This window comes from Hydra vulgaris, chromosome 03, assembly GCF_038396675.1.
Source record: "Hydra vulgaris chromosome 03, alternate assembly HydraT2T_AEP".
Taxonomy (NCBI): Eukaryota; Metazoa; Cnidaria; class Hydrozoa; order Anthoathecata; family Hydridae; genus Hydra; species Hydra vulgaris.
Genome location: NC_088922.1, coordinates 30,095,753 through 30,108,724, shown reverse-complemented (window position 1 = coordinate 30,108,724; position 12,972 = coordinate 30,095,753). Strand labels below are relative to the sequence as shown.

At 25.7% G+C, this 12,972-nt stretch overlaps 1 protein-coding gene across 1 annotated transcript in view; it reads right to left on the bottom strand.

Annotated features, from left to right (window-relative positions):
- The window catches only part of LOC100199722 (cathepsin O), a 64,073-nt gene that overhangs the window by 39,496 nt on the left and 11,605 nt on the right, over positions 1-12,972 (bottom strand). The window contains exons 3-7 of the mRNA XM_065792909.1: positions 11,641-11,758; positions 8,905-8,941; positions 1,858-1,871; positions 1,295-1,445; positions 1,036-1,109 (exon numbers count right to left, since the gene is read on the bottom strand). Of these exons, the coding sequence (XP_065648981.1) occupies positions 1,036-1,109; positions 1,295-1,445; positions 1,858-1,871; positions 8,905-8,941; positions 11,641-11,758 (394 nt within the window). The remainder of the gene's footprint in view (positions 1-1,035; positions 1,110-1,294; positions 1,446-1,857; positions 1,872-8,904; positions 8,942-11,640; positions 11,759-12,972) is intronic.

Here is a 12,972-nt window from a genome sequence, read left to right as displayed (position 1 = left end):
TAGTTGAGCACTCCCTTCATAAGCAAGAAGTTCCTAGTTCAATCCCCACATTGTTCATAATAGTACCACACTTAATTTGTTTCTCTGGGCAGTGGCCTTGTTTGTCAAAGTTCTTGTTTTAGAGTTAAAGAGTTAAGAGAGGGTTGTAACCACAAAAATGTAGCCTCCTTGACAGTAGTGGCCTCCGGACCTTAGAGAGGTGAATAAAATTTTAAAAAACTCTTGTGTTAAATAACTTGTATTAAACTAAACAACTTTTAATTTTTCAGAATTAAAGTGTAACCAGGTGTCACTATAAAAATCACCATGACCCCACGTGCAGTCTGCAAAATTAAGGTTCGCATTTGGCAATGCCGACACAAAATTTGACCAATCCATGCTTTATGACAATTGCTGATCTAAATCTCTTTAAGTGTCAGCATGCAAAAATAAATATATATAAAAAATATGTAAAAACATTCGTTCATTATAAGTTCATAATTTATTGTAATTGCTTGTTTTTTTCAAGTTTGACAAGTTTTATTTTAAAATAAATTTATTAAATTTTTTTAAAAACATTTTTTGTTTTTTTTTCAAATTTATTCAAGCATAGCTATTCATTTAAAACTAATAAGAATTACTTTTTAAATATCTGTTGTTCTCACGCTTTTCACTCGAAATTTTAGCGAGTAAATCTTTTTATTATTTTATTTAGTTTTAAAATCTAATATTAATTTAATTTATTAGTTAAAACCGTTCATTTACATGTTTACAGTTATTTTATATTTATTATACATTTATATATAATAAATTATATATTATATATTTACACAGCTTTTAATATTATTTAAGATCAGATAGTCTATTAAGTTTAGTCTTGGTATATTTATGTTAAACAAGAGTGGAGAAGAAACATGTTAGTTAAAAACTGTAGTGGTCTTCATGGCCTTGGGATGGTGAATTTAAAAAAAAAAAAAAACTTGAATTAACTTGTATTAAATTAAACAACTTGAATTAACTTGTGCTAAATTAAATAACTTGTATTAAGTAAAATACCAATTAGAATAAAGACATTTTGATACTTTTTCTTCATAAGGGTATTCTTTTTCTGTTTTTAAACACGAGCGGGTCTAAAAACATTTTAAATAATAAAAAAGTATTTTAACAAGAATGCTTTATTATTTATATCTTTATAGTATATATTATGCATTATATATTATATAAATGTTATCATTATAAATAAACATATATATTTATATATTATATATATATATATATATATTTATGATTTTTACAAAGAAACTCTTATAAAAACCTGCTTCATCCAACTTAGTGCAGTACAAGTATTTCCACCATGGCAGCCCATAGATGGTGAACAAGATATTAACTCTTGAGGACTTAATTCAACAATTGGCTGACCAGCTATTGCAAGATATGTTTCCACTTGCTCACTTGCAACAAAAGCCCTAAAAAAAAGCTATATATGTACGCATACACCTCTATATATGTATGATTACTTTTTAAGTTGTTACAATAGAAATGATGTACATAATTTTAATCAAATTTATTTTATAAGTTACATTATTTGGTTTATTGTCATATACTATTTAAAAGACTCTTTTATTGGGATTTATGTTTTTGGATAATTGTGTTTAAAGATTTTAATTTGTTGTTCGGTATATTTTTAATTTGTTTTGATGTATATTTTTAATTTGTTGTGATATATGTTTTTAATTTGTTGTCCTGTATGTTTTTAATTTGTTTTAATGTATGTTTTTAATTTGTTTTGAAATAAATTTCTTTATGCAACAAAGTATTTTTAAATAGTTCTTTAAGTCTCTAGTTGGATACAAAAGAAATGCTATCTTAAATACATACCAGCAACTCCCACACTAAAAAAAAAATAAAACAAAGTAAATTGTTGAAAAATAAAATAATAATAATTAAAGTAACGCTAATAACATAACAATTAAAAACAAATAAAAGTAACACTAATAACATAATATACAATTATTTACATAATAATTATTGCTGTATTTTACAAATATTATAAAATGCAGCAACTGTCATATTTTTCGAATAAATTAATTTAAGCTTTAACTGCATATTTCTAGTTATTCTAAACGTAATTGTTAACATAATTTAACATAATTTGGTAAAATTTTCTTTTAGTTCTAATTAATTTTAGTTCTAATTCTAACTTTTAGTTCTAATTAGCTTTTGATGAAACTTTCACATATTTTTAAGCTTTGTTTTGTTTAGTTTCATTTTTTCAGGTTTTTTTTTGTTAAAGTTTCTTTCTGTTTTTAAGTCAAGCGTTTTTCATAAATTTTTGTTAACAACACATTTAGATAAGAATAACTTATGCTTTTTATTTTTAACTATTTCACTACCAATATAACGATCATACGCTAGACCTGACATGAGACCTAGACATGTTCATTTAGTTGGGAGATTAAACCTAGAAAACCAAAATTTTGGCAGGCTTGAGCTATACTTATGATAGCATTTATATATAAAGAAGTTGATTTACGAGTAGTCAGCCAAAAAATTGACATTTGTTTTGTTAATTTTATGATGATTTTATATGGTGATAATAAGAAAATATTACTTGTATACATAATATTTAAATTTGGATAAATGCAATTCTAACTTAGATTTACATATATCCAAACTTAAATATTATATATATTTATATATTACTATTATATCAATTATTTAACTTATAATATAATTTATATATGTAAATTTAAAAAAATATGATACATAAATGTTTACATAAAAATAAAAATGTAAAATGTAACTTTGTAAATATATATGTATGCAGGTATATAAATGAATGAAAAACAATAAATAAATATAAAATATTATAATATAGTAATATACTTTTGGTTTTTGCATTGTTTATTTCGATCTACCTAATAATGGTACAAAACTATATTAGCAAATCACAACATAGAAAACTGTCAGAGGAAACAATGTTATTTGACAGTGATACAAGTAACAAAATATAAAAGATCAATTAGAGCAGTTAGTAGAGAGTTTAACATACCACATAAAACTCTAGGAAGGTATTACATATCTAAAAGGTCGCTATCTACATCTTTGGTTCAATTTGAAGCTGAACTTGAATGCTAAGTGATTCCTTCAAATTCTAACAATAATAACATACCTGAGTTTGATGTTATTGCAACAGTATATAAGCCTAACACAGAGCATAAGCCTGATAACACAGCTACAGGGAAAGATTTACTATCGCCTAAATTAGATAAAAAACCTTGGCACAAGTTGGGCTATGTAAAAAGATTTTAGGTATTTCTATTTTCTCTAACTGTTTTAAATATAATTTAGTACTAAAACTTATTTAAACATTTAATATGACACTTCAATATAAAACATTGCTATGGTATATTTAAAAATTTGAAAGACTTTTTTTAGAGACTAGGACAGATACCTATTACGATTTGTAATATCTAATGGTAATACACATTTTATATTTCTTTAGGTATTTGAACCTGAGCAGGAAGTTTGGCTGAAAAATGAAATCAAGTGACATTTACTTTAGTTTTTCTCCTAAAGAAGTTCAACGGTTTGCGTATAAATATATGCTGTTGCATGCAGCAGAAAAATTCCCCACTCATAGACAAAACTTTAAACTGCTGGTAGTGATTGGTTCTCCGAGTTCTTGAAAAGACATTCAAAGCTTTCTATTCGCTCTCCTCAAACAAAAAGTTTAGCTCAGTACACAAGTTTTAATCAACGTAATGTTAACTTATTTTTTGAAAACTTAAAGTTAATGTTTTGACAAGGTTAAAACTAACTGCTTTAGATATTTGGAACATTGATGAAACTGGAATCACAACAGTGCAACAACTTCCTAATGCTATAACAACAGCACTTCCTAATACTATAACAACAAGGAACATAATTAGTGGTTTCCAAGCAACAGGTATTTATCCATTTAGCAGAGATATTTTTCAGAAAGTGATTTTTTTCCATCATATTTAACAGATAGACCAGACCCTAGAACTTAAGTGTCATCTGCGGATTTAGCATCACAAAAAAAAGGCTTAGACTTGAAGTTTTAGCGATGGATTGTAAATAAACACCTAGTAACAAAGTTTCAGCTGTGGATTGTAAACAAAAAAATCTCAATAAATTTAATTCAAACGAATCAATATCTAAGAAAAGAAATTTTCCAGATTTAAACAGCACACCAGGTACTAGTCCAAACCCTTCATTTATACCATCTTCTGAAAAAGTGAGGCTTTTTGAAAAAGCTCAACCTAGAAAAAATTCTTTAAATAAGCCCAGAAATCGGAAACAAAATTCTGCTATATTAACTGATACACCAGTTTAAAAAGTCTTGGAACAGGTACAGAAAGCAGCAAAAAAACAAAAATCAAAGGGTCTAAAATGAGCCAGATTTTTACCAGCCAACCTTTAAAAAAAAATGCAACAAGAAAAAAGATGATAGTGTTTAAGCTGTCAGCAGTGGGCACATGTGAATTGTGCAGAAAAAGATGCCAAGTGGTTAGATTATAATTGTTTGCACTGTTATTAAATAAAATGTACTTATATTTTGTTTTTACTTCTTTTTTGGAAAATTTTCTTTTTGTAATTCTTTTTGTAAAATGTTATTAAGTTGTTTTTGTTTCAATCTTATTTCATCAAGTTTATTTTGTGTAGTTCATTGTTATTAAGTAGTTTTTGCTTCATCAAGTTATGAAGTTGTTTTTGCTCAATGCACATTTTCCTCAGAGTTGCAAAAAAAAAAAACATGTTTTTTTTGGTTTAAACTCCTTTTTTAAATAAGCCTTGTTTAGTCAACTTTTTCAATAAAAAAAAGCATTAGTTGTTTTACTTGAGTAAATTATATTTTCTATTAACATTACTGCTTTAATTTATCAACCAATACATCATTATTTAATGAACAAGCCCAAAAGTCGAAAAAATTCTCTCAATTAGCAAAATTCTCTCAATTAGCACTAGAAGCTGGTGCCTCTAATAAAAATTCAATATCCATGATTATGTTGCAGTCCAAAGATTTTAGAGGTTTTAACCATTCTATTGTATTCTATTATGTTGCATTCTATTGTATTCTATTATGTATTATGTATTCTATTAACATTCTATTGTATTCTATTATGTTGCAGTCCAAAGATTTTAGAGGTTTTAACCATTCTATTGGTTAATTTTTTTACATTTTTAAATCAGATTTACTATACAAATAGCCTTTATCGAATGGAGCAGATTTGGCTTTCAGCTAGAATATTATTGGTACCAAGTTCTTAATTTCTTTATCTGTGAATGTCATTGCAGCTTCATTTTCATTTTCAGAAAGATTAGATCCAAAATATCTGGGATCTAGTGTGTTTGCAATGGAAATAAGCATCACTGACAGTCTAAGATATCTTATTTCCAATATTTTTTTTTTTTAGTTGATAAAAATGAAATCAGCTCTTAAGAATTTCAACAGTGTCACATTTTTGTTTGATCTCTTTGCAACTTATCCAATTGGTTTAAATATTTTCAATAAATATTCTGCATTATGTGTTAATCTGTATGTCACTTTGCTACTGATCTTGGATCTGAGTATTTTTTTAAACATTGTAAAAATGATACTCTAGTTTAGTAAGTTTTCCATATTAAAGGATACCAAATGAGGCGATGGATAGCAGACATTCCAGCGCAACATTTCTGATGGATATTTTGGAAATGTGTGTTCCACTTAAGGTCATTTTGTAAGGTCGCACCTTTTTTCATCTTTGATTAAATATGAGAATATAAATTAAATAAAAATAAATAAATTTTTAGCTGCAAAATGTTCAAGCTTCTAGTAGCATCCACCTTTATCCATATTTCTAGTAGCATCCACCTTTCTATTGAAAACTACAACATCTTTAGAACAATCATTAAGAATTAATAAAATTAATATATTTTAATGTTTAACTTTTTTTTTTAATAAAATTTCTTACAACAGAATTGATATTTCAAATGTTGTTTAATTAGAGTGGTTAAGTTTACTCAAGCAATAAGTTCAAACAAAAGAATGATTTACACTTATATTTTTAATTTTTAATTTATTGACAAGAAAATAAATAATTTATTCAATATTTAGAGTACGTTCTTTATTAGATAAAAATATTTAGCAATTAGGAATTAAAACAATTCTGACATAGCAAAAAGCTTGATTTACTAGTAAACAACAAAAATTTACCAGTTAAAAACTTGAACCAAATTTAGGTATTTACCGGTAAACCAATAACTGGTATTACAATTCCTATTGTATTACTCCCCATGTAAAATTGTATTTTGTGAATACTATTGACTCAATAGTATTTACAAAATACAACCTGATCACAAAACAGATTTTTTAAATACTTAAAAGCGTTGACTAAAAACTTTTTTTTTTTGGAAATGATTATACTTTAAATATTTTGATATACTGTTAACAAATCGTATCATATTCTCAACTACATACAACTATAATTGCATAAGATTTTATACTAATCTTAATTGATAATTAATAGTGGGTTTTATATTAGTATTCTGTTAGTTCTGATGAAAGTCTAAGCTGTTCAGCTTGAAATATAACAAATAAATTTATACTCTCACCTGCAAATTAAACAGAGTGGTCAGAAATTATAAGATCTATAAACCAGGGGAATCTTGATAAACGGGAGAGTCAGAATATTAAACATTTCAAAAAATAAAGAATCTGCAGCTCTTTTAAACAGGGAAAACAGTTGCTTCATAAGCTATTGGACAACGTTAGAGACTACTTTTAATGAAAATTTAATACATAATCATTTTTATTGACACCATCTTTGGATTATCTTTTAAATGGTTTTTAAAATGGTTTATGTTAAAAAATGGCTCTTAAATTAGCATTTTTTTAAGTCTGATGAAAGTCTGATGACAGCTATTCAGTTAAAAAAAAAAAAACTTAATACTCTCACCTGCCAAATAAATGGGGGGATCTTTATAAACAAGACGGTTAGAATTTAAAAAAAAGTGAACAATAAAAATGACTTTTGATGAGTGTATTTCCTCGATATTTAGAATGACTGCAAAAAATTTTCCATTAATTAAAATCAATCAGAAGCGATTCTAAATTAAAGATGGTGTAGCTCCTTAGATGTCACAAAGCCTACATTATGAGGTAGCATGACCATTTTTCCTATAATTATGTATTAAAAATTATACTTATTTATTGTTTTTATATTTTTTTTTAATTTGAGAAATCTTTTGTATGGTCTTTCCACACTTTGACAAACAGTGCAATGATGAAAAATATCCGCTAAAACATACAACTTCAACACAACAAGTTGTAGTCCAAGTGTATTAGTATAGTGTACATTGACTGAATGAAATAAATAGGGATAGGCGCAGTGAAGTAAACATATATCAATTGACGGTATATATACAAATAATGCTTGATGGCATTTTATAGGTTGGAAACTTACAAAAAGAAATGCCGCTGAAACAATTTTAATGTTTAAATACTCAATTTGAACCTTTTAAAATGTTTTAACTCAATTTAAATCTTTTTGAACTTTTAAACATTTTAAATGTTTAAACTTTTAAAAGTTTAAAATTTTTAAACGTTTTTAACATATTAAACTTTTAAAAATTTCAAAGTATTAATTCAATACTTTTAAACATTTTATAGATTGTGACAACTCAATATTATTTTTTTTTTTAAATGATTTTTTTTGCCAATGGCTTGAAAGTAACATTTTTAACTTTTATTTTGAATATTAAACTACTAATTTATTCGATAATTTTAGAAGAAAAATTAAAATTTTTTAAAATAATTATTTGTTTTGCATGAAATCATATAAAACGCAACTTTGATATCAAACTTTTAATATTTGCTTTTAATTAATATTTAAACATTTTATACTTTTAATTAATATTTAAATTGTTAACTTAAAAACAATGAAAATGTTTTTCATTACTTCCGCTGGTGGGAGGCAAAAATTCCGCTTCCGATTTCACAGCCACAGTCAGTTGGGAGGCAGAAGCTACTGGACAGGGCGCCCAAATCACTTTACCTCCTAAATTTCTTCTGGAGGCAGCTACCAATGGCTTCTGCCTCCTTACTACCGTTGATCTTCAAAATTTTTTGTCTCTAATAAAAAACTCTGACTGTGAACGCAAATTGAGAGGTTCAAGCCACTGGAGGCAGAAACCAAATTATTTTGATTCCAAACATTTTTAACGAGGCCACTGCCAATAGCCTCCGCCTTCCTAAAATGTTAGCCTTTTAACAGAATGTTACTTTACCACCAGGAGGCATTATCAAACCTGCATTATTATACCAATATGATGACAATTAACAAAATGTTACAAAAAAAAAAAGAAGATTTTTTTTTTTTGAAAAAACAATATTAAAGAAAAGTAAAAACTAAGTACTTAAGTTGATTTTCACAATAAGGAAGATTTACTCAACCAATATTCAGTAATACAAGTATCAAACAATTTAAATGAATTGTTAATAACATAAATAAAAAAGCAATCATGATTTTAAAAACACTTCATTTAATTGTTACTAAGCTAACTAAGAATAATAACAATCTCCCTGAAACACTTTAAAATTAAGATAATTAAAATTCAAAAAGTAACTTTGACAATTTAATGGAATATAAAAAACCTTGCACTTTTTTGTTGTATCACAAAAGGTTATATCAAAGACTTTAAGGGTCATGTAAATCCCCACAAAACCTGTAATACCAGACACCATTAAGCATAAGCAAAACTGGTTTTAACACACTCCATAAATACAATGAATAACTTTAATAAAGCAATATTAAAAATTAAAAAATAGTATTTTACACAATAACCTTTATAATGCACTTTTTACTATAATCACCAATATAAAAAAATTATTAGTATAAAAATTAGTAGTAAAAAAATTACATTTTTCTGATCTTTAATCTTTGTTGACATTCCAATCCTGATTTAAAAAAATATACTTCAATAATTGCTTTTAAAATAATATTAAAAAATACACTTCAATAACTGCTTTTAAAATAATATAAAAATGTTCAAATAATAATAATGTTAACAAAAAAATGTTGTTTATTTTTAAATTGGCGAGGATGACTCATATAAACGCCAACCATGTGATTTGATGCTTTCAAAAAAGACTTAAAAGCTAGTAACTCAAAATCCCCTCCTTGACTACAGACAAGGTCTCTACTCTTTTTTTTTTTTTTTTTTTTTGATGCGTCATTAAACCTCTAGAATTTTAACTCTGAAATACTAACCTTGGCAAACAAGATCATTGCACAGAGAAACATGTTAAGCACAGTACTTTCAAGGATGTGGTGACGATCAATTTAAAGTTTTAAGACAATTTTTATGTTCCATTACTATAGGTCGCACTTTCATAAACTCCCAGAGTTGCCTAACTTCCTTGGATTCAAATTTTTTTTCAAATGAAAGTTGATCTATCTCAATGTAAAATATGGTTTAGGCCTCTTGGGGCATGATGAAGATATGACATTTTAAACCTAAGGTTAAAAACTCCCTATCTGGACTCACGACATTCTCCATTATAGATTTTGTAGCAGTTATTTTAATTTTAAACCCTATATTATTATTTATAGCAAAAAAATTTTATGATAAATTTTAAACTCTATCTAAAGAAAACGAAAAAAAAAAGTTACCTAAATATTTTGTTGCTAAAATATAAAAATAAAAAAAATTAAGTTGCTAAATTCTGAAGATGGAATAAAAATTACTTAATTCAAAATTTTTGATGATCCTTTTTTGATTTTAAAATAAGCAAGACAAATTGTTTTGTTACTTTGGGTTATACTTTCATTTATTCCTAGAGACATTAAACTAAAATTAGTTTAAAATTTGCCAATAAATGTTGGAGAATGTTACAAGTTTAAAAAAATTATTTTAAATTAAATAGATTAAACAACAGACAAATTTTATCTTATGATAGCTTTATTAATATTTGTATAGATATTTAAAGAGTTAATTTTATTTTACTGACAGCCTTTGTAAAACAACTTGTGCACAGCAAAGTCCTATACAATAAAATAAAATTTTTAGTACTAGATAGAATACTTTGTCCACAATGCAGACATAAATTAACATCATGTCTGCAGCAGATGAACCAATGCAACAGTTGTCCTAGCATGCAAGTTGCCATAAATTACATGCAACACTATCTTACACAAAATAATAATTATGAAGAGTAATATAAAAGTGATGAAAGTAATCAAAATGAAGTTAACAGTTGCTTTTAAACAGTGGGCAACAATGGGTAGAACTGACCTTTGAAGCAAACAATAAGAAATAATTATGAACTATAACTAACAATGAAGCATTTTTTGTGTAAAAAGCTTGATAAATTTAATCCTTGTTCATTTATCACCAAATCATATCCAAGCAATTAAAATGATCTCAAGGAGATAATTATTCTTAATGAGACAACTATCTTGGCAAATTTTGCAGAGACATATTTTTAGTACAAGATGAAATACAGATTTACCATTGAAGCAGGTAGTGCTCCTTTTATCCAACTATGATTTACCATATTAAAAAGAAATTGGAGTCATCTTCTTCTTGCGCAATTTCAGAAGACTATGATGTTGGATTGGATAATGATGTTAGACTAACAATGATGTTGGATTGGACAATGCATCAAACCATTAATCATATCAAATAAATTTTTGTTGCATAATTATAAAGATTGATTATTTTTCTGTGTACAGGACATAATAAAAACTGCAAACATTTTAACAATTTATGTCACCATGCTGAAGATTTTTCTGTTCATTGCATCTGGATTTTTTTGCAACAAACCATGACAAACCAACATGTGATAAAAAAGATGGCACTGTGAAAAGATTTGTTGCTTGTTTACAAAGTTCGACAACAGGTCAAATACTGCATAATAAAAAAAATTTTGATTACTGTTAATAGATTTTCAATAGCAAACATTGTTAGTGGGACAAGAAGTCATATTGCACCTTTGTCTCATAGAAAAAATCTTTGTCAATCATAAAAACGAAAGGGGTATCTGATCTATGATGATTATCTGTGCAATAACCTTGGGCAAATTTATGTGGGTAATCCACTTTAAAAACTTTTTTTTTTACTAAGGGAAAATTGTCCATATTTAATTTTTATGAATTATTTACTTCACCTGAAATAGTTGGAGTAGTTAAACAATGAACAATATTTATTTTTTATTAGTTACTTATTTCACTTGAAGTATAATATTTAAAGTTTATAAATTAAGTTTCAAAGTTTTTAAAAACTAAAAAGAATGAAATAAAAATTAAAAAAATTAAAAAAAAATTAAAAAATAAAAAATTTAATCTTAACTATTAATATACTATATTATTATACTATATATACTTATACTATATTAAACTAAATTAGTAAAAATTCTTATTATTGAACAACTCAAAAATATAAAATATTTATTCATACAACTCTGAAAAAATATAAAAATATAAAATATTTATTCATACACCTCTGAAATATTTATAATCATTTGCAGATTTTTATATTCTATTTCTAAATTTATCATAATTTAGGGTTTTTAAAAAAAGCTTTTATAAAAATGAAACTTTCTTAGACGTTTTATTTTACTTTTTTTTTTAAAGAATTTTTTATTTATTTCCTTACCAATCTTTTGAATTAGGATATGCTTTCTTTTGAATGGAACAAATTTCATTTTCATTGTTCAAATAAATCTTTTGAGTAGAAAAATCAGAAAACATTCCCAGATCTCTAGTAAGACGATCTAAATGATAGTCATTGTTAAAATATAACTTGATGATAAAATGTTTTTAAATAAAAATGTCCTTGCTTTAACTTAACTTTTAAGTATCTTCTTAAAAGAACTTGTTTTTAAGCAGCTTTTATTTGCTACCACCATTAATAGAACTTTTCATTTTTATTATGTTTTAGTTTTACTCATTTCCAAAAGAAGATAATATGTTCAAAAGACTAAATATTCAGATTCATTATGTTCAAAAGACTAAATATTCAGATTCATTATGTTCAAATAATTTTTATATATATTTGGGTGTCCCTAAATGACATAAATTTTTTTAGTTTTTAACTATTTTTAGATTTTCAATCAGTTTCATATGTATTTTTATCTACTAAAAGTAAAAAAAAAAAAAAATCGAAAAATTTTTATTTTTGACTTTTTTGGATGGTGGTTGGGGACTTTGCCAACCAAAGCCTATATCATGTTCACAGTTTTCTTTTATATTTTTCAGAATTGTTTCACCAATTTTAGTTTTATCACAATCAGATATCTTATCAGAAAATAATGAAAGAGGGGATATTTCTTCGGTTAAATATCAAAGATGCTGATTAAATGTTTCCAGGGCAGCAACAGCAACATCATTGTCAATTTTTTTATAAATAAGCATTTCTTTGCAGAATTCCAAGTCATTAAATGGGGCATCGACTGTGCTTGTGCACATAAGCCATATTTTCACATAAAATAGTAAAGTAAATTTACAAAACTGTGATAATTTCTCTATAACTTTTTCCATAATCTGCCAGGTCAGCAAAACAAACATTTTTGAGGTGAATGACAGGTACACATAAAATCTTTAAAAGAAGGGGGGGGGGGAAACTTCATAATTTTCCAATAATCTTCTTATTTTCACTTTTAATGGACAAAACTACACACAAAACTAAAGGAAAAAAAAATTTTTTTTTTTTTTTTGGGACACCCTAATATATATATATATATATATATATATATATATATATATATATATATATATATATATATATATATATATATATATATATATATATATATATATATATATACATATATATATATTAGGGTGTCCCAAAAAACAACATTTTTGAAAAATATATGCAGATACCCCCTTAATGTGTTCTATCTAATACAAAAACACTAGATTTAAAATTTTTTTGAATATTTTAAATCTAGTGTTTTTAAAGATTAAATATTTGAGAGTCTTGAGG